Genomic DNA, 22,253 nt, shown 5'->3' with positions numbered 1-22,253 from the left:
ACTGAAATTGCAGGCAAAATTTTGTATGTACAGATATCTTTCTGGAAGAGTGCAAGTAGATTCAAAGTCTGATCTCTAAATGTGTGAGAACTTGGTGATAAGGCCCGTTTCTATCTTGGGGAGGACATCTCGGGGACACTGGGTTTCTTCCAGGGCAGGGATGCAGCCCCACAAAGAAGGGTTCCATGCCTTATGTGCTTGAGTTTTATTGCGAGGTCTCCAGATGTGTCTGTGTGCCCTGGTGTTAGAACAGGTTTGGGGACAACACCCGGGCTCAAAGCTCCAAGCATTAGTCCAGCTGCTACAGTCCCATTCTGTCACATCTCAGCTGGACCCTCGGGGGCTGGGAATAGAGAGCGCTGTCCTTGCTTCCTGGTGTGTAACCTTGGTTATTCCAGAAACAGTGGAGTTCCAGCATCCTGGTTTCTGATGGTGAGGGCTTTGGCCAAGTACGGGTCCTCTCTCCAGGCTAGAGAGGGCCCGTGGACATCCTTCTGAGGTCCCTGGGGCCGAACCGGCAGCAACAAGTCCTCTCCCCAGCTGTGGTGAAACTGGCCTTGCCTCTCACTGCCCACAAATCAACTCCAGATCCCCCCTTCAATTCATTTCCTGGACTGGCACATGCAGAGAGAGAAGATCACGGAAAACCTGTGTTGGGCATAACCCTCAGGATATTCTAGGCCAGCCTTCTCGTTTCAGAGCTAAGGAGCTAGAGGGCCAAAATGGTCAGCACTTGGCCTGAAATCACGTTCCAGCTCAAGGCCGGACCTGGGTGGCGGGCTCGGTGCCCACGGCCTCCCGTCGTCAGCTGCCACGCTTGTCTTCACAGCTGTCCCTCTGGCTCCCTGGCCTCTCGTTTGGCTCCTTTGTATCATTTGCGCTAGGCATTGGCTCTTTCAACCCAGCTATCCCTGGGGTAGAGAAGGTAAAAGCTTTCGTGTGGGTGAAGCTTTGGAGGCAACACCAGGGAAAGAGCCTCTGTGGCAAAGTTGTGACCTGTGGGGAACAGAAATCGAGAGGGTGTTGGGAGGTCTGCGCAGGTCACCAGCCGAGCTGAGACACAGTCCCAGGAGCCACCCAGACGTGCTCCTCCCTGAATCCAAGATGCTTAGTTAGCTTTCGCTTAGCTACAGGTTTGGCCATTTCCCACAGAAATGCCCACAGGTGGACATCAGAGGTTTGAAAATCTCTGAAGTGTTCCTGTTGTAGGTTGTCCCCCCCCCCACCAAAGCCTCAGTGACATCCCTGTCAGTCCTTTTTTTTTTAAACATCACAAATATGATTTTTTTATTTGTCACCATTAAATGTCTGACTTTTAAACAGATTCAGCTCGTTCAACTTTAGCACCGGTCTCATCCCCAGTAGCTTTTCCAGAACTACTACCTTCACCATGAAGCTCCATGAGCTTTCCCAATTCAGACTTGGGCTTCTTCAGCATTTTTACTTTTCTGACGAAGATATCATGAAGTGGATAAATAGACTGACAAGCCTTTTCTATATCTTTTCCGATGCTGTCTGGAATCAATTTATTGACCACTTCTTTCAAGTCATTTGTTTGCACCTCTCGGGTCATGATTTCCATCATCTTTTTCCGAATTTGACGGACCTGTTGGTGCTGAGCATAAGAGGTCTTCCGAATCTGATTATTGCGTTTTTCAGTAAAACCAACACAAAATAGACGAAGCAAATAACCATCAGTAGTCTTGACATCAACATGAGCTTTGATCGTGGTCTGCCATTTTTTGACCATGGAGCACATTTTGTCACGGGTAAGATCCATGCCGTGGAAATTAGTCAGGCAGTTTTTGCCCTGAACATCCTCAGTAATTAGCTTGAATTTTCTAAATGCAACTTCATCATTCTGCAAATCAGCAAGGCTCACTTCAAAAACCCGACCCTTGAGGCCATCAGATGCGATTTTGGTTCCTTGAGTTCTTGTGACTAATGTTTTTCCAATATTTCTTATATTGAACATAGCTGGTGCTTTCACATCATACCAATCTTTCTTAGAAAATGGATCAACCACTTTCCTCTTGGCTCCCTTTTTGCCGCTTTTTGTCAGGCGCTTGTTCTTGCCGACCGCCATGGCGCTCCTCGAGGAGCCAAAAGGGCAGACTCCTGTCAGTCCTTTGTCGTTGAGAGCCCCACTGTGGTCCCATCTCTAGCAGGCTCCCCAAGTTATTTTACTCTTGAGCCTCAGTTTTTCTGTCTTTACGGGGCACCTGGGTGGCTCAGTTGGTTAAGCATCCCACTCTTGATTTTGGCTCAGGTCATGATCTCAGGGTCGTGGGATCGAGTCCCGTGTCCAGCTGTGGACTCAGTGCAGGGTCTGCTTGAGATTCTCCCTCTCCGTCTGCCCCTCCCCCTTACTCGCACTCTCTCTCTCTCTCTCTGCATAAATAAATAAACTCTTTAAAAAAAATAGGGGTGTTAATAGCTTTCCCTCAGGACTGTTGTGAGAAGGGAGTCCTCCCTCCATGCCTGAATCAGTTAGAACTCCTGATGGCAAGTGACAGAGAATGCCAGCTCGTTTACACAGGAAAACAACAAACAAACAACTCTCGGCTTCCGGAGCTGGGAGATGAAGAAGCGGAAGTGCGTTGGGCACAGTAGTGCAGCATCTTTCTCTGGTCATACCTCGACCGTGCTTTCTTCTGTGTCCACCTCACCTTTTCTTTCCACATTGCGTGTTCTCCCTGATGCCTGCCAAGATGGCTACCAGCAGCTCCAGGTTCCACGGTCCCAGGTTAGCAGCCGCGGGGCCTGAACCAGTCTCAGCTGGCCTCTGAATGGTGCTGCTAGGCACACGTGCCCACCTCCTGACCAGTCATTGCACTCAGGGGACTAGGATTGGCTGGGTCCAGGTCATGCACCACAGGGCCCCGTGGCCCGCGGTCCCACCATCATCATCACATGGGGGCCAGGTTGCCAGACAGACAAAATTGCTCACTTGTACGGCTCTTCCCTCACAGCCGGGCATTTAGTAGGTGCTTAGTGAATGTTTCGGTTCTCTTTCTTTCTCTTTGGATTAAATTGACCAAAGCAGGTCACGTCCACATAAAAGCTCTTTGATATGGAATGGATGTCTCCGTTAAGTGCTATTATGCTACTTTCCCCCAGTGTACAAAGCAATTGCTCTTTCTTTTAAACCATTTCCTTTCCAATTATGAAAAGAATGCATGTGGGGGCACCTGGCTGGCTCAGTCGGTGGAGCATGTGACTCTTTGTGACTCTTGATCCCATGGTCATAAGTTCAAGCCCCACATTGGGCACAGAGCCTACTTTATTATTATTATTATTATTTTTAGTTTTTATTTATTTGACAGAGAGAGACACAGTGAGAGAGGGAACACAAGCAAGGGGAGTGGGAGAGGGAGAAGCAGGCTTCCTGCTGAGCAGGGAGCCTGATGCTGGGCTCGATCCCAGGACCCTCGGACCATGACCTGAGCCGAAGGCAGATGCTTAATGACTGAGCCACCCAGGTGCCCTATTATTATTCTTTTTTTTAGGATTTATTTTATTTATTTGACAGACAGACAGCACAAGCAGGGGGAGCGGCAGACAGAGGGAGAAGCAGACTCCCCGCTGAGCAAGGAGCCCCATATAGGGCTGGTGACCTGAACCAAAGGCAGACACTTAACCGACTGAGCCACCCAGGTGCCCCGCCATGATATCTCTCTTAAAGAAGAATTGCTCCAAGGCCAGATGTGTGGTGGTTTTGTACAAAGGTTGAGTGATGGGTTTACTGGATACCTGTCAGTACTGGGAATTGTGGGTTCCATTTTCTCCTACTCTACCCTCCCTTGGGTGGGGCCCTGGCTGTGCTGGGTTGCCCATCAGCCTCATCATTGCTGATCGGACCATGGATGGACCCTCACCAGACTAGGTCCACTAGATTCCCTGTCCTAGGAATTTGAAATTGGGGTGAAGTATTGCAAATCTGGTTCTGTAGGTGGCTGTTCCTGCAAGATTAAGTCAGCGTTTTTTTTTTTTAAGATTTATTTATTTATTTATTTGAGAGAGAGAATGAGAGAGAGAGCACATGAGAGGGGGGAGGGTCAGAGGGAGAAGCAGACTCCCTGCCGAGCAGGGAGCCCGATGCGGGACTCGATCCCGGGACTCCAGGAGCATGGCCTGAGCTGAAGGCAGTCGCTTAAGCAACTGAGCCACCCAGGCGCCCTAAGTCAGCGTTTTTATATAACAGAAACCTTTTTGCTTAAGTCAACAAGTTTGTTTCTGTCACTTGCAATCTTAGAGTGCTAACTAATTCAGGGCAAGTATTTGCATTACCAGTCAGAACCATGAAATTAACTTTTTTTTTTTTTTTTAATTTAGGGTGCCTGGCTGTCTCAGTTGGTAGAGCATGCGACTCTTTCTTTAAGTTTTTTATTGTTATGTTAATCACCATACATTACATCATTAGTTTTTGATGTACTGTTCCATGATTCATTGTTTGTGCGTAACACCCAGTGCTCCACGCAGAACGTGCCCTCCTTAATACCCATCACCAGGCTAACCCATCCTCCCACCCCCTCCCCTCTAGAACCCTCAGTTTGTTTTTCAGAGTCCATCATCTCTCATGGCTCGTCTCCCCCTCCGATTTCCCCCCCTTCATTCTTCCCCTCCTGCTGTCTTCTTCTTTTTTTTTTCTTAACATATATTGCATTATTTGTTTCAGAGGTACAGGTCTGTGATTCAACAGTCTTGCACAATTCACAGCGCTCACCCTAGCACATACCCGCCCCAATGTCTATCACCCAGCCACGCCGTCCCTCCCACCCCCCACCAACTCCAGCAACCCTCAGTTTGTTTCCTGAGATTAAGAATTCCTCATATCAGTGAGGTCATATGATACATGTCTTTCTCTGACTGACTGACTTATTTCGCTCAGCATAACACCCTCCAGTTCCAGCCACGTTGTTGCAAATGGCAAGATCTCATTCCTTTGGATGGCTGCATAATATTCCATTGTGTATATATACCACATCTTCTTTATCCATTCATCTGTCGATGGACATCTTGGCTCTTTCCACAGTTTGGCTATTGTGGACATGAGCATGTGACTCTTGATCTTGGGGTTCTGAGTTCGAGTCCCATGTTAAGGGTAGCGTTTACTTAAAAAAAATTAAATTAAAAAAAAATTTTTTAAAGATTATATATTTATTTATTTGACAGAGAGAGACACAGCGAGAGAGAGAACACAAGCAGGGGGAGTGGGAGAGGGAGAAGCAGGCTTCCCGCGGAGCAGGGAGCCCAATGCTGGGCTCGATCCTAGGACCCCGGGATCATGACGTGAGCCAAAGGCAGACGCTTAATGACTGAGCCACCCAGGCGCCCCAAGTTGAAAAATTCTTTAAATTTATCAGAAGCATTTGATAGCTCGTGTCTGAAATCACTGTTTTAGCTTTGTTAGTCCTCTTTCTGTTCCTTTGTTTTCTGCTGCTTCTCTCCCCCCTCCCCCCTTTGCTCATAGTCACAGCTAGGACACTTTCCAATTCCCCACAACATACCAGTCTTTGTGGACTATAAATAGGAAGACAAACAAGGCTGGGCAGTTGGAGAAATTGTCATTCAGGAGTTGGTGATTATAATAAAATCAAATGAGAATGCCTGGCATGCTTTTCTGGAAGGCTGAACATTTTCAGGTTGAGCTGGATTTTTTTTTTTTTCCTTTAACTGGCTGGGGCCGGGTGACGCCTAAGTTATGACAGGGCTGCTGTTGGTCCTCTGTGAGCTGGCAGAGAGAGTGAGCACACATGGGAAAAAAAGATCCATGAGGAGTACTTTAAGCCCGCCTGTAAATACCACCTCCACTGTAGATGTGAGAAAAATGAGCCTCAGGGATAAGGAGACATGCCCCCCCCCAACCAAGGTCACTTGGATTGTTGCTAGGCTGGGGTCATGCTCCATCTTTCTAGAGCTGCCTTCCCAGTGTGAAGGGGCTACCCGTTTTGTATTGGCCTTGTGAAGCAAGGGAGGGATAGTGGGTGTTCTGTAAGCTGTAAATATTTTAAGGGTGGGAGGGTGCTGAGGGACAGGTTTTCACTCCTTCCCTCTGCAAATGGCTCACATTTCCAGTGCTGGCATCTTGGCGGCTGCATTCTCTTCCATGAGAGCTGGCTACAACCGTCCCCCCCCAAGCCCCCTTGCCCTCCATCCTGTTCTCAGGAGCCTCACCTCCCAAGGGCTTGTTTTCCGAGACTTGGAGCCCTTATTCTGGCTCTGATAGTCTGCAGCAAACTGAGCCTTTGCCGGCCTCTAGTGAGGAAGTTGGAAGCTGCAGGTGGATGAACGTGGCATTTCTGTGGAGTCAAGTGGCCCCCGGCAGCTTGTACAAAGCTACACGTCTTTGAGCATCTTGCTTCACCCCTTGCTTCTCATGTGGCAGCATCCACAGTGGAGTTAAGAAATCTGAAGCAAGAATTACAAAGAAAGGCTTATTCGCATGGCAGTTTGGGGTGATGGTGGTAGAGGCTGAGCCTTCCACTTAATGAAACACACTTCCCTCTAGGGACTAAGAGTCTTGGCAAGAAAACACAGCCAGGTTGGAATTTGGAAAGCCCGTTGGAGTTGTTTGGCTCTCAGTCTACTTTAGGTAATGCCCTTTTCCCTTGGGGAAGCCATTCTTTAGAGGGGATGGTCATGAAGAAAAGAAAAGAAAAAAAACCCCGAAAACACAAGATTCCCCTGTAGACACATGTGTTTTATGTAGCACCTAAAACCTGGAGAGGCCTCTTTCAGTGCTGACTTGGAAAAACAAATTATAGAAGCTTGGACAACAGCTGTTTGACAAATTCACCAAAATTCTTTAGAGAAGTAAAAGTCGTAAAATCACCTTGGGGGAAGGGCTAGAAGCTGGGAGACCTGCCTTTTCAGGCTGGCTTATTTATTTAAAAATATATTCGGGGGGGGGCGGGCATCTATCCTTTGGAGGCTTTAGTACAAATTGGCTTTAAAGATGAATGCATTCAGGAAAAAAAAAAGATTAATGCATTCAGGCCACCCTTTGGAATCTGGAGGAAGAGGGTGGATTATTCCATAAATGGTGTGGGGATTGCTAACTAAGCATTTGGAAGAAAATAGGGTTAATGATCAACCTCACAGGATAGATCAGAATAAATTTCAAAGATTAAATATTTACACGTTTAACAAAAAACGGGATCATAAAAGCAATAGACAAAAACATAGGTGATTGTTTCTGTAACCTTGGTGGCAAGAAAGGTTTTTCTCAGCATAACCCTGGTGCACTGGGGAGAGAGAAGGAAAAGACTGATAATTTATATAAAATTTTTGAAAGTCAAAAATGATCATAAATACGATGAAAAGGTAAGTGATAGCTGAAGTATTTGAAACATACCACGTTCTATAAAGATCTCTTAGAAAACACCTGTGAGGGGATGTCTGGGTGGCTCAGTTGGTTAAGCGTCTGCTTTCGGCTCAGGTCATGATCCCTGGGTCCTGGGACTGAGCCCCGCGTCGGGCTCCCTGCTCAGCAGGGAGCCTGCTTCTCCCTCTCCCTCTGCTGCTCCCCCTGCTTGGGCTCTCTCTTTGTCACAAATAAATAAATAAATAAAAAGTTATTAAAAAGAAAAAAGAAAAAGAAAAGAAGAACACTTGTGAGGGGTGCCTGGCTGGCTCAGTTGGTAGAGCTTGTGACTCTTGATCTCAGGGTTGTGAGTTCTGACCCAACATTGGATGTAGACATTACTTAAAAAATAAAATCTTTAAAGGAAAACACTAGCAAAAGTAAGCAATCTAATGCAAAAATGGGACACAAACAGAAAATATGGATGATTAAAAAAACATCGAGATTATTTAATTTTAAGAAAGTAGTTCATGTAGGTCTATTGGATTGTTTTCTTTCGTGGCCAAAAACTAGGACATTGCCAAGTTTTTGCTTTTATAGACAATGCTTCTTAAACTATTGTGCAAATGTTTCTGAGGGACAGATGCCCCGGCAGTGGAATTAATGGTTGGAAAGGTGAAAGCATTTTATTTTTGGTAAATACTTCCAGAGTGCCCTCCAAAAAATTTGAATCGGTTTACATTTCCTTCCACTGGATACGAAGGTGCCCATTTCCCTACGTTCTTGTGGAAAATGGGCATGTATTTATTTTTGACAGTGTGATAAGGGAAAAATAATTGGTCCCGTGCACATATTTATACCCTTTTTCGTATTCTTGGCACTCATGACTTTCCCCTGGGCTGGCGGGGATCGCTGTGAGTCTCCGTGAGGTTGACCTGGGCTCTGATCCACCCTTCCCTGCAGTTCCTGCTCATATTCCACAAGGCCGCCGCGGGGGAGCTGGGGGAGGACAGCGGGCTGATGGCGCTGGCCAAGCTCTCCGAGATCGATGTGGCCCAGGAGGGCGTCAAAGGTGCCAAGGACTTCTTTGAAGCCAAGGTGGGTGCTTGCTTCTTGTGCAGGACCGTCCTCCCTCCCTTCACCCTGCCCAACAGGAGCTCAGTGTCTCCTTCATTCACTCGCCCAGGACAAGCAGAACAGCAATAGCTTAAGTGTGCGTATTGTGTGATTGAAGGGGGATGAGTGTGTCTGCATGCAACCTGAAAATGCGAAGCAAAATGGAAAAACGATCAGATGGTAAGTGCGTTCCATCCTGGTTTCTGATCCAAATGGGTTTGCTGGTACGAGGCTCCCGGATCGACTCTGGATCCAGACTTCCCAAAAGAACTCCTCTCTGCCCCAAGCCACAGTTGAATTACTGGAGCAGATGCCTCTACCTTTACATCTTAAGTGAACAAGTGAACAATGGGGCCAGAGGAGGGCGCCCCGGTGGCCTGCCCCCTGCTCCGATTGGAATCAGTACGTGCTCCACTGACAGTGGTTCGGGGTTGGGAAGCAGTCTCCAGTGCGTGGCCCCAGAGCCCTTCTGGGTGCTTCCATTCATTCACACATTCATCCCGTCATCAAACATTTTTGGAGAGCCTCCCCCTGGCTGGGCACTGTCATATTCATCTCCACAGAGCACCCCTGCAGAAAGAGAATTCAGAGAGCCCCTCAAAGCCCCGGTCAGCCAGAGTAGTAGAGCGCAGTGGGGGAGCACTGCCTGGGGTCAGATCCTGTCTCCTCCACTGACCCTGTTACCGCTCTGTGCCTCAGTTTTCTCATCTGTACAATGGGGGTGATAATAGGATGGCTATGAGGATTAAATGAGCTCACCTATAGAAAGTGTTTAGCAAGTGCCTGGCTCACTGTGAGCACTCGATACGTGATAGGAGCTGTTGGGACTCCCTCCCATCCCAGATGGAAGCCAGCCTCTTGGGAAGTGTTTGCTTATTCCAGGAGTGTGCCCAGAGAGACAGTGTCCCTGGCAAACATCCTGGCCACGCTGGCCCCTGAGTAGCACTGTCTCCTACATCCCCGTGATGCCACTTAGAGACCATGTCAGGCATCATTCTGCCAATATGTAGACGGTGAATCATGGCGGGCCCCTAACACCTGTATTCCTCCTGCCCTCATCTCAGGGTTCTCGGGACAGGCCAACCACTCATGGCACCTTCAACGCTAGCATCCTGGGTCCAATCCTGAAAGTGGTTTGGCCCTTCCTTCATGACTTAGCCTTGGTTCAACACAGTTCTGGCAATGCCAGGCACACTAAGCTCTGGAAATACAACTCCTTCACCAGGAGGTAATAGACAAACCTTGCCTTCCCCAGGACACACATAGTCTAGGGAGGAAAACAAACTCTCAGCCTTGAAAGAGAGGGAATAGAGAGGAGGGGTGGGTGAATTCTGGAAGGATGGGTCCTCTCCATTCATTGCCCAATGAGCCAACACTTGGCGGATCTTTCATGATGCCTTGGGCAGGGGCCTAAGATTGAGACCCAAGTTTAATGTGACATTTTTTGGGGCCACTGCTGCAACTCAGCATACCATGCTCTTGTTAAAGGCTGCAAGAAGTCTCTGGGAACGATGAAGAATCTTGTAACCCAACTCTGATCCTTGCTCTGGTCTCCACCCCGTGCGCATTTCTTCAAATAACTGCCATGCCTTTTCACCACTGGGGCCTAGTGCCTGCTATTTCTCCACCTGGAATACCCAACCCAAAGGCCTCTTCCTAGAAAACTCAACTCCTTCCATGTTTAAAGAGTGGAGGGAGCAGAGTTTGGCTGCTTTTCCTGAGAAAGTCCACCCACTTCTGTGTGCTTCTACTACAAACAGAAATGGTATTATAATGTATCTGTTCAAGGGGCGCCTGGGTGGCTCGGTAGATTCTTGAGTTTGGCTCGGGTCCTGACAGGCATGGAGCCTGCTTAAGATTCTCTACCTTTCCCTCTGCCCCTCGCCTATTCTCAGACATTTTTGGTGAGAGTGCAGAAATTGTCCCAGCTTTTCAGAGAGCAGTTTGGGGCTAGCTGTGAATGCTTCGTGTCATTTACTTCTGGGATTCTGCCCCTAGGATTTTACCCCTTAGAGGCACTCATGCAAATAAACATAGACGTGTAGACAGGGATTTTATACAGCATTAACAGAGAAAAATTGGAAACAACTAGAGCTTCCATCGTCAGGGAATTGAGTCCCTGGTGGCACGCCCGCCCGTTTGCACATCCTGAAGCTATTGGAGAATGAGGTGCAGCCGCACTCGTGTGTGGACAGATGTCCAAAACAAAGGAAGCAAAACATTATGTTTGAAACCCAATTTTGTTAAATACTGAATACAACCTGGATAATTACATACCCAAGTCTTAGTAATAGCTATGACTGACTGAGGGACTTCTTTTTTATATTTTTGGAATAGTTTTATAATGTGTGTGCATGATTTTTATAAGGAGGAGAAAAGATTAAAAGAATAACAACGAAATGTTTTGAACTTGTTGTATGTCTGCCTCCTCAACCCAGACTCAAAGGCAGAGTAGGTGTGTTATCTTTGTAATTACAGAGCCTGGCTCATAATGGCCCTCACTAAATGTTTGCATGACTGACGAATGGAAGGCATCATCACGCCGATTTGGGAGAGGGCCATCAAGGAGCTGACATTTGCGACAGATGTTCAGAGATGAATGGGGATTCACCTTGTAATCAAGGGAGGGCGTTCCTGCCGTGGGAACAGCAAGCATAAAGGCTCCGAGGCACAGAGGGTAAAGAACGTTGGGAGGCTGGCCCCCGTCCACACCGGATGCAGTTGTACAGGGAGCTCTGGTCTCCCCTGAAGGTCAGGCCTCCCCAGCCTGCTAACCACCAGAATTATCTGCAGACCAGCTTCTCAGGTTCCCCTGCCCCCCCCCCCCCCCCCCCCCCCCCGCCCTGAGACCTACTTGGGATTTTCCAGGGTAGGGCCCAGGTACCATGGAGCTGACTGAGCTCTGCACAGCCTTGCTTGGGACACATGGCTGCCGGTGCCGGGGGCCCTTGGAGGGCCTCCACCTGAGCAGCGCTGCGTACTGGGGATGGACTGGCCTGGGGAGAAGCTGGAGTCATACTTAATGACTGCTAGCTTGGAGGTAGATAGTAAAAAAAAAAAAAATGCCACTAGGACTAGGCTTGTGGAGCTGTGTAGAGAGGGAGTGATGATATTTTAAAAAATCAAGACACGGAAATGCCCCCCTCCACGGGAATGGTTTAAGGAAGGGAATGGTATATGCCCTTTCATTTGAAAGGCACAATGGGGGCGCCTGGCTGGCTCAGTCAGAAGAGCATGTGACTTTTGATTTCAGGGTCATGGGTTTGAGCCCCACATCGGTATAGAGATTGCTTAAATAAATAAAAAAAAAAATGAAGGGCTGCAAATAGTTTCATTCGTGTTCTGCGGGACAAAATTTGGTCATACCTGGCTGCGTGGGAGAATACCAAATGCCTTTCTTCCTCGGGATCTGTGTGCCCAGCTGTGATTCTGCTGCTAGGAAGGATGGGGACGCTAGATACTGAGGGTCGTGGAATAATCTTCTTTCACACTTGTCCGTTGCTGAACCAAGCACTGGCAAGAGCTGGAATACCATTACCCTGACTGGGCTTTCTTCTGGAGCCCAGGGTTGGGTCCGTCTCCCCAGACCCTCGGGCCATGTGCCAGGGGAACGTCTCGGAGGACGGGAGAAGGGAGGAACGGAATATCCTTCATGGACGCCCGACTACACAGACCGTGGGATCTGCCTTCACGAGATACAAGTAGCACCTCAAGAATTAGAGGAGAGTGACTATGGTAGAACGCAACGGTGACTGGACTGTGGGGAAGGATGTAAGCGGAGATACAAGGAAACCCTGGAGGAAAATGCCATTTTGGAGGACAGGAGCACTTTTAAGAAAAGTTGAAGTCAGATGAGGCCAGACTGGGGATCTTGGGTCTGGCACGCGGGTCAGCTGGAGATTTTTGAGAGACCAGGTTCCCTGTGGAGGGCAGTTGGCAGTAGGGTAAGAGTTGAGTGGGAACTGGGGAGGAACAGCCTGACTTTTCTGTGTAGATGACTGGCAGAGGAGGCCTGGACAAAGTGGGGGTGGTAGCTTGGGATTAGAGAAGAACTTCTGGTTTGTTGTCGTTTTTAAACCTAGAGTAGACAGATGTTGGTGTGTTTTTAGAGCCCAGGGAAGTGGTCCACAGAGAAGAAAACATGAAGACACGGAGTGGGGTGATTGTCGAGGCGGGACTCACAGACAATAGAATCAAAGAGAGAGGTGGACTTTTTTTTTTTTTTTTAAGATTTTATTTGTTTATTTGGTAGAGAGAGAGAGAAAACAAGCAGGGGGAGCGGCAGAGGCAGAGGGAGCAGAGGGAGAAGCAGGCTCCCTGCTGAGCAGGGAGCCCTACATGGGGCTCAAATCCAGGACCCTGTGATCATGACCTGAGCCGAAGGCAGACACTTAACCGACTGAGCCACCCAGGTGTCCCGACTTTTTTTTTTTTTAAGATTTTATTTATTTATTTGAGAGAGAGAGCGAGAGAGCACAAGCAGGGGGAGGGGCAGAAGCAGAGGAAGAAGCAAACTCCCTGCTGAGCAGGGAGCCCTACATGGGGCTCGAATCTAGGCCCCTGAGGTCATGACCTGAGCTGAAGGCAGATGCTTAACCTACTGAGCCACCCAGGCGCCCCAAGAGGTAGACTTTTATAGTGCAGAACAAGGACCCCACGTGAGGGAGTTACAAGGACCTCTCGCCCTCTGACCTGACCAGCAGTAGTGGACAGGTGGGCCTTAGGCCTATGCCTTATCTAACGCTCACACAGACACTCTGGAGGGAGGTGGTAGCATCCTGCTCTGCAGCTGAGGACATTGAGGCTTAGACAGTGGTTTGTTGGTGAATGTTCAGCAACTGGCTCTCCGAACAGAGTATGCATGTACATATATGCCTACGTTTATTATAAATTTTAATGATATAAAGGATAGATAGCACACAATTTACAAATAATAAAGTATATACTACTTTAATTGTAAATTCCACATAGTCTATTGATTCTCAAAGAATGGCTCCTTGATTTTTGCTGGGCTCTGTATCTGTTGTCAGCCTATGGTTGCAACTGACAAAAGAATCTAGGTCCAACATGAATGTTGGTTGATATTTTGTTTAAGTTAATTCATAAGAAAAAGTGAAGGGACATATGTCAGAATTTCATTCATTCCTCGATGATGTGAGCAACTTCTTCGCTGAATTTTTTTTTTTAAGATTGTATTTATTTATTTGAGAGAGCATGGGGGGGGCAGAGGGAGATGGAGAAGCAGACTCCCTGCTGAGCAGGGAGCCTAATGTGGGGTTCCATCCCGGGACCCCGGGATCATGACCTGAACCGAAGGCAGACACTTCACTGACTGAGCCACCCAGGTGCCCGCTTGCCAAATTGGTAATAGTCTTCAAGTACTGGAAGAATATTCCCTGAATTTCTTTGGAGCTATTCATAATAGAAAGGCTACAGACACTACACATTTTTCAGCTTAGTCTGCATTTTTAACACTTCCCATCACTTTCTTAAGAAAAGATTGTCAGTGAAACAATAAATGAAGCCCTACTTTGTAGCATTTTGTTGGGTTCCAAGGTGTAAATACTCCCATTAGTTTAGGGTTGCTTTCAAGCTTCCAACAGGATGTTGCTGAACGTGGATTTGGAGTCACAGCGCATTATTGTGTAGGATTCCCACCTTAGAGATATAACTGAAACAGACAACCTCCAAAACAGAAAGAGTAAAATGTAGCAAGATAATCAGGAAGCAATGACTTTGTAATATTTATTTCTTTTGTTTCTAATATTTAATTATAGATTTATATAATTTAACTTTTAATATATTTTTTAAAGATTTTATTTGTCAGAGAGATAGAGAACACAAGTAGGGGGAGTGGCAGGCAGAGGGAGAAGCAGGTTTCCTGCTGAGCAAGGAGCCCGATGAGGACCCTGGGATCATGACCTGAGTCGAAGGCAGATGCTTAACCGACTGAGCCACCCAGGCGTCCCTGTTTTTTTTTTTAACTTTTAATATTTAACAGCAGCTCATAAAATTCCTGAAAACCAAACAAGGAAAAAAATAAATAAAGGTGAGGAGAGGTGTCAGGGCTAGACAGAGGGACTTGGGGTCCAAATTTTCGGCCTGAGTCCAGGGATAGAGGTTGATGAGAGCCAGCATGAGCGGGCTCTACTCTAGGCAATTAAATCTGTCTTCTAGTGACTCTGATGTAGGGAGCCAGAAGAGAACTGTCTGGGACAGAGCAGGGCCTCAAGTGCCTAAGAAGTACCTGGGAAATTTTGAAAACATAATTTCCTAGTCCCTACCCCTAGGGATTCTGATTCGGAAAGAGTAAAAGCATAAGACTTTGTGGTTAATAATTGTCAGAGAGATCCTGTGTTCAGACATGGACCCCTGTGCAGTGCAGGGAGAATGTAGGAACGGATGTTACCATTTTTCATTGAGATGTGAGAATCTGCACTGTGCTACCCAAGAGGTAATGGATTGAAAACCAGAACGGACAGGATAAAAGAGCATTGTCAGAAACGGTAAATCTCAGCCGCGTTGGCAGGGAAGTGAATGAGTGAACCAGAGAATACACAAGGAGACACCCAAACGTGGAAGCTCATGATGGAGAAAAGATGATGGACCCAGGAACATGCTAGTTAAAAATAGTGAGAGGTCAGGGCACCTGGCTGGTTCAGTCGATAGAACGTTGGAACTCTAGATTTCAGGGATCGAGCCCCATGTTGGACTTGGAGTCTACCTAAAATTAAAAAAAAAAAAAATAGAGGTTAGGACACACTGATTTAAAATCATTAAATACTGAATGAAAGGGAATGCTTTTTTATAAATTTGAGATAATAGGTAGACAATGTGATGAATTGTAAAGGCATTTAGGTTAACTCCCTCCCCCCCAAAAAAAACGGTTAAGCTGGGGAATTTAGGGATTAATTCTTCAATGTTACACATTTTTTTTCAATGTCCCAAACTAATTCAAACATACTGAAAAAGATTCATTCTCTAAAGCCATCATGATTCTGATAACATCAAATAAAAACACATCAGAAAAAATATTAATGTAATGAATATAGCTGTGAGAATCTTAAAACATTTGAAGTTTATGTTAAGACTGCAGGGGTAATTTTTAAAAATCTCATAGGTATCAAATATGAAAAATGTGATCATTTCAGTGAGATAATCTCAAAACATTTGGTAAGTTTAATACTCATTCATAGGAAGACATTTAAAAATATGAAAAAAGCGGTGCCTGGACGGAGTCGGTTAAGCGTCTGACTCTTGATCTCGGCTCACGTCTTGATCTCAGGGTCATGAGTTCAAGCATCATGTTGGGCTCCATCCATGCTGGGCGTGGAGCCTACTTTAAAAAAATAAATAGGGGTGCCTGGGTGGCTCAGTCGGTTGAGCATCGTACTCTTGATTTCAGCGGAGGTCATGACCTCGGGGTTGTGGGATGGGTCTGCACTGGGCTCTGTGCTGGGGGCTTGGGGTTAGGGAGTCTGCTTCCCTTCTCCCTCTGCCCCTCCTCCCCACTCACACGCATGCACGCTTGCTCTTTCTCAAATAAATAAATAAATAAATCGTAAAATAAATAAATAAATAAATAAATAAAAATGTGAAAAGAGTGTGCTTAGTTGGGGTGCCTGGGTGGCTCCGTCGTTAAGCGTCTGCCTTCGGCTCAGGCCATGATCCCGGGGTCGTGGGATCGAGTCCCGCATCGGGCTCCCTGCTCAGCGGGAAGCCTGCATCTCCCTCTCCCACTCCCCTTGCTTGTGTTCCCTCTCTCACTGTGTCTCTCTCTGTCGAATAAATAAATAAAATCTTAAAAAAAAAAAAACAACAACAATGTGCTTAGTCAGCATAATGGAGAATACTTTCCTCATTAATATCAAGGCATTCCTTAAGCAGTAATATTAAATAATGCAGTGCAGGTGCGGGAATAAAATTAGTGGAACAAGATAGAAAATAGTAAAAACAGACCTTCTTCATGTGGGAATTTAGGACATGAAGAAGATCATTTTCAAATCAGTGGAAAAATAATGGGCTATTCAATAAAAGGGTGTTGAGAAAATTGGCTCTCCACTTAGGAAAATGAAGTAAAATCCTTCTATTGTATATATTCCTTCACTAACATACAGTGTGGGTGAATTTAAGAGCTGAATGGGAATATAAAACTAGAAAAATATGAGAGGAAGATGGGTTTAGAGCCCTGGGATATAGAAGACCTTAAACATGACAGAAGAGAGAAAAGCCATGGGGCGCCTGGCTGGCTCAGTTGGTAGAGCATGTGACTCTTGTTCTCTGGGTCTTGAGCCGTGAGTTCAAGCCCCGCCTTGGGCGTGGAGCCTACTTAGAGAGAGAGAAAGAAGCCAGAATGGATGGTTGAAGATTTTGATTACATCAAAATTTAAATATTCCCATGGCCTCAGATACCGTGAAGTTAGACAAGCAAAAGACTAAATAACTGAGAAATATGTAACGGGACTAAGTCTAAATTTCTAAAGAATGGAGAAGTGGGAAACCCCAGGGAAATGGGTAATTCAGCAAAAAGGATATAAAAGAAGATGCCAGGTTTGTGGGTTTTTTTCCCTATCAGATTGGCAAACAGGAGAAAGATTACTGATAAACGTTGGCGAGGCTGTGGGGAAATGAGTACTCACATTCCATGACGGTGGGGGTGTAAACTGGAACAGCTACTTCGGAAAGCAATTTGGCAATCTTTACTAAAATAACGTGCAGACCCAGTGGGTTTGGGAATTTTACCAAATTGATGAGACACTGAGACGGGAAAACTTGCATCGGTTCCAGAATAGAGGGTTTTAAGATGGATGTATGTGAAACGGTATAATTACAGATAAACTAGGTTTAAAGAAATTGGCACTAAATCCCATTCACAACATCCCCCAAAACACATACTATTCAGAAGTCAATTCAGAATGATTGATATATTGTTTTTTTTGTTTTTTAAGATTTTATTTATTTATTTGACAGGGAGATAGAGAGAGAGCCCAAGTAGGCAGAGTGGCAGGCAGAGGGAGAGGGAGAAGCAGGCTCTCTGCTGAGCAGGGAGCCGGACGTGGGGCTCGATCCCAGGACCCCAGGATCATGACCTGAGCCGAAGGCAGCCACTTAACCGACTGAGCCACCCAGGCGCCCCCAGAATGATTGATACATTGTAAAGGTATCTGTTTGCCACTGGCAGAATGGTGCAGTTGCAATCAGAATCCCAGCAGGGAGTTCATTTGGTTTGGGTTTTTGTTTTTTCCCCCCCGCTAGAATAAAACAATATTATTGTGAAATTAAAGGTTGACATAGAAGTGGGTAATAGGCAGGATATTAAACAGTGTCCCAGAAAAGAAGTGAAGTGGAAAGACCAGCCCTAGCAGGTAGAACCATGTATATAACACAGTGGCAAATAAAGCGATGGCATCCTCAGTAATGGATGAAGTCAACTTCTGAAGAGGAGTCTTTGCTCTGGGGGGTGAGGGGGTCCTGCCCCGAAGCAGGACCAGGCTCCCTTGTCACATGGCCCCAGCCAACTGAGTTCTGTTAGATGGGCTGCTCCATCTCCAAGTTTTCCCCCACTCCCTCAGTCTGTTGGTTTGTTTTTGCTGCAGGTCCAAGCTTTGTCCTGTGCCAGTAAGTTTGAAGCTGAGCTAAAAGCGGAGCAAGATGAGCGGAAGCAGGAGGAAGAGAAGAGGAGGCTCCGCCAAGCGGCCTTCCGGGAGCTCAAGGCTGCTTTCAGCACATAGTCGGGCGACCTTGACCTCCATCCACACGGTGCCTCACAAATGCCCCCGAGAGAGCTGGCTGGGCATCCTCACCCCGCCACTCCCGCCCCCCAACCAGCCTCCACACCCACCACCCGATGCAAACTCCTCAGCCTCATGGGGTGGCAGGGGAGGCCCTCGTCCCTGTGTGGGAGCCCCTCCCCAGGGTCCTGGGATGAGCCAGCTGCCCCCCTTGCTTCTCTTTCCCGCCCTCCCCCTGCTGTAGCCAGATCGTGCCTCTACTTGGCATTTTGTACTTTTTCCTTGTCCCTTTGCGGTTCTGCATCAAAGAATGTTAATTTGTGCAGATATTTCTTTCTTTGATGGTCCTCAGAGGAGATAGCCGCTGGAGGGCTGTGATGTTAATGTCACCCCATTTTCTTGGGTAATTCTCTGCCCCTCTCCCCTCTGGGTCCCCTTCCCCTTTGTTTCTTATCCACCTTCCCTGTTTTCATTCTGAGCCTGGTTCTGCCAGTTGCTTTTGCTTCTTCGGTCTTTTGATGATGGTGAGGTTGAAGGCAAACCAGGCTGGACCATTGCCTGTCCCCTCTTCAACAGGGGGAGTGGCATGCTGCTGAGATGACAAAATAGTAGAAAAATTGAACATTCTGTTCCTTCCTATCACCTTTCTCTAGTCCTTGTAGCATTCCCCATGGACCCACCCTCTTCATTACCCCCTCCATTCATGTCTTCTCATTTCAGCCTTTCCTCCTGCTCTTAAATACTGTGCTACTCACCTGTAAGAGCAAAAGAAAAATCAGAAGTGATACTAATGTGTAGAAGAATCCCTGTTAATTCTGACTATGCAAATTATATTGTAGCAGACCCCTACATTCCCAAGTGACAAATCCAGAGCTTTTCAAAACCCCCAAAGTCATGACCATCCTCATCTGGCCAGTTTCCAACTTTTGCTCCCAAGATGTTGAGGTGATGCTGTTCTACACCCAGTGCAAATTTTTATATGTTGTGCGTTCTTGGGATAGCTCGCAGATACCAGGGGTTTGCTGTATTTTTAAAAATACTTCCCAGCGTCATATTTATTACTTCTCTTTTGTAACTGCTGTCTTTACAACAGGAAAACATCTGCGTTTCTACTTTACAGCTGTCTCTTTTTAAATAAACTGTGCGAATGAACTTTGCCATCACATCCATGTGCTTCTACTCTTCTTTGATTTGGGGGGAGAGAGGAGAGTGTTCTTTGCAGGGGTCAGATCCATCCCAGGCTCCTGACACCAGCTCCTGGAAGTAGAGTTAGGAGTGGTAACTAGAGGGTCAGCTTTCCTCAGGGGCATTCTGCGTACTGAGGTCATGTGTCAGCCGCTCACCCCCTTCCCGTCACTGAGGATTCTCTCAGCCATAGGTGAAATCTGCAGCTTAAATTCTCTTGCTTCCTAGACCCCTTGAAACTCTGATGAGGGCCAATGACCCCTCCCTCCTTCCCATATAGATTCTGGGGCATTTGGGGACCTGAGTAAGGACCTCTCTCCTGAGAGAACACCCATAGCTCCCCAGGGAGGATCGTTTCGGTTTTTGCACAAAACCAAGACCTACGATTCTTGGGCATTGTTTTTCCAGGTAGGGTCACCCTCCAACCTCCCCACCCGAGGAAGTGGACACGAAAAAGGGATGGAGACACTCTGACCATACAATCCAGGAAGCGTGCTTGGCATTTTCTCAAACAAGCTGAGAACCTCTGTCTACACAAAAACCCGCACATGAATGTTTATAGCAGCTATTTCTTACTTTCCAAAACTTGGGAGCAGCCAAGATGTTTTTCGGTAGGTGAATGGATAAACCGGTACATCTGTACAATGGAATATTAATTCAGCCATGAAAAGAAATATTAGCAATGAAAAAAAAAACTGAAAACGACAGAGGAAACTTAAAATGCATATTGCTAAGTGGAAGAAGCCAGTCTGGAAAGGTTACACACGGTATGACAAAACTATGAAAACCATGAAGTAAAAAGTCAGGGGTTTTGAGAGGGAAAGAGAGCAGGATGAATAGGTGGAACACGGGGGATTTTTCGTGGTCCTATAGTGATCCTATAGAGGTCATTATACATGGTCAAAATGCACAGAATGCACAACACTAAAAAGCATCCCCTAATGTAAACTGTGGACTTCAGTTAATAATGTATCGATATGGGCACATCAATTGTAACAAACATAGCACGCTAATGCCAGGTGTTAGTAACGGGGCGGGGGCAGGGAGAGAGGTAAAGGGAAGTGTACTTTCTCCCAAGTTTTTCTGCAAATCTGAAACTGCGCTAGGGGCGCCTGGGTGGCTCAGTCGGTTAAGTGGCTGCCTTCGGCTCAGGTCATGATCTCAGGGTTCTGGGATCGAGCCCCGGTTTCGGGCTCTCTGCTCAGAGGGGAGTCTGCTTCTCCCTCTGCCCTTCCCCTCACCCCACTTATTCTATCAAATAAATAAGTAAAATGTTCAAAATAAAACTGCTTTGAAAAAAGAAAGTCTATGGATAAAACGAAAAATAAGCAATGGAGACAACAGTAATTACTTCAAACATCCACTTGCCTCTCTGGACAGCTAGGCTCACGCAAGAGCTAAAAATTCGTGGTTGCAAATGATAGAAAATGTAACAGAAGGGCTGAAGACAAAAAGGACAAATAATTGGATCATGTAACTGGAGACCAGGGATAGGACTTCTCAGCCCCTCGATCACAGAGTCCTTTAGATGTTGTTCGCTTCCTGCCTCTCACCCGCAGCTCCCATCCTTCCCCTCCGTGGCCGTGGACTTCATTGGTTCTTTCTGGGTCTCTGCAATGGCCTCCCGGCTGCTTTCGCTGCCCTCATTTTGCCTGGATGGTCCACCCTGCAGTTAGGATAACATTGGTTCCCAACATCTCCCCTTCAATTTTTGCCTCCCCGCTCACCTGTCTTGTCCCATTGCTGGCCCCTCCTCCCTCTCTCCTTTCAAACCTCGCTCCAGGTACCCACGATACCTAGCAGTTCCTAGAAAGTGGGGCTCCTGATGGCTATGCACGACTGTCTTCCTCCACCGGGCCCTCCCTCCCTCCCTTCCCCTGGCAAAGGACTCATTGCAGATGACTCAGCTCAGAGATTATCTTCAGAAAGCTTTCCTGATGCCCCCAGGCTAGGTGAGGTGCCCCTCCTTGGGGTTTCTGTTCTGTTTTTTCTCTAGTGTAATCTTTATGGCATTACGCAATACCCTTCTCTTCACTTCTCTTTGGATAATGAACTTGAAGGGCAGGAACTCTGCCTTACCCACTGCGGTAGGCCTAGCATGCTGCTCAGTCCTTGACAGCCTCCCCTGCCTGTTTGTTTCATAAGGACAAACCAGGTTTGTCGCAGCAGATGTGGGTAAGGGAGGACCTCTATCACCGACTCAGACACCTTCTAAACACCCTCACGTGGGATCCTGGCCTGAGGGAAGAGCTCTGAAAGTGAGGATAGTGGAGATGATGGGGACATCCTTCTCACTGAAAAAGTGATGAGTTTACTCCCCAAAGGCCCTGCTTTGACTGGGCAATAGGGAAATGAACAAATCAACCAGTTCTGCCTCTGCCCTGGGGGCTGTGTGATGTAATGGTATTTGGAGTCAGGCAGAAGCTAGTAGCTTAGCTTCCCTGATCCTCAGTCTTCACCTGTAAAACACAGATTATGATCATCGACCTGGCCGATTCCAAGCCTGGCATTTATTAGGCTCAGGACGTAATTGGTTCCCCCTCTATGTTCCCCCTTGCACGACTGCACTCCTGTTTCCTCCTGAGCCCTGGGTCTCCAAAGTCAGGGGCAAAGGATCCCGGGCCCGGGTGGCCCAGTCCTGGCCGCTGCCTTGGCCCCAAGCACAGGTGCCTTCTTTCTCACTTTGTTCTTTTGAGGCTCCTGACCCCACCAGCCCAGGGAGATTCCTGCCGCAGGGCCTGCCCACCTGCCACACCCCCTGCAGCTGCCCCTTGCTGAGCCCTCCCGGCTGGATCGCTGGATCACGTGACGCGACACCTGTGGCCTTGCCCCTGCTCAGATTTCTGCATGCTGACCCTGCCCGCCCACCAGACTGGATTCTGGCCACATCTCTGACCACAGGGCTGACTTATAGG

General features: G+C 47.2%; 2 protein-coding genes across 4 annotated transcripts in view; one reads left to right on the top strand and one right to left on the bottom strand.

Annotated features, from left to right (window-relative positions):
- EFHD1 (EF-hand domain family member D1) overlaps nucleotides 1-19,316 on the top strand; it is a 43,468-nt gene extending 24,152 nt beyond the window's left edge. For 2 of the 3 annotated variants that reach the window (XM_025889479.2, XM_073877170.1), the window contains exons 3-4: nucleotides 8,270-8,404; nucleotides 18,019-19,316. In XM_025889479.2, coding sequence (XP_025745264.1) covers nucleotides 8,270-8,404; nucleotides 18,019-18,153 — 270 coding nt within the window. In that variant the 3' untranslated portion in view covers nucleotides 18,154-19,316. The remainder of the gene's footprint in view (nucleotides 1-8,269; nucleotides 8,405-18,018) is intronic. The other variant, XM_073877167.1, reaches the window with a different exon arrangement.
- Nucleotides 1,316-2,086, bottom strand: LOC112807918 (small ribosomal subunit protein eS1-like). Its single transcript, XM_073880893.1, has one exon. The coding sequence runs from the start codon at nucleotides 2,084-2,086 to the stop codon at nucleotides 1,316-1,318; it is 771 nt and encodes a 256-aa protein (XP_073736994.1).
- Nucleotides 19,317-22,253: the final 2,937 nt, after the last annotated feature.

This window comes from Callorhinus ursinus, unplaced genomic scaffold (genome assembly GCF_003265705.2).
Source record: "Callorhinus ursinus isolate GAN/ISIS: 27379988/994484 unplaced genomic scaffold, GSC_fseal_2.0 scaffold2, whole genome shotgun sequence".
In the NCBI taxonomy this organism is placed as follows: Eukaryota; Metazoa; Chordata; class Mammalia; order Carnivora; family Otariidae; genus Callorhinus; species Callorhinus ursinus.
This window is presented reverse-complemented; position numbering and strand designations above follow the sequence as displayed.

Coding starts and splice junctions, on each gene's coding strand:
- LOC112807918 (XM_073880893.1), bottom strand. CDS start 2,086: ATGGCGGTCGGCAAGAACAAGCGCCTGACAAAAAGCGGCAAAAAGGGA.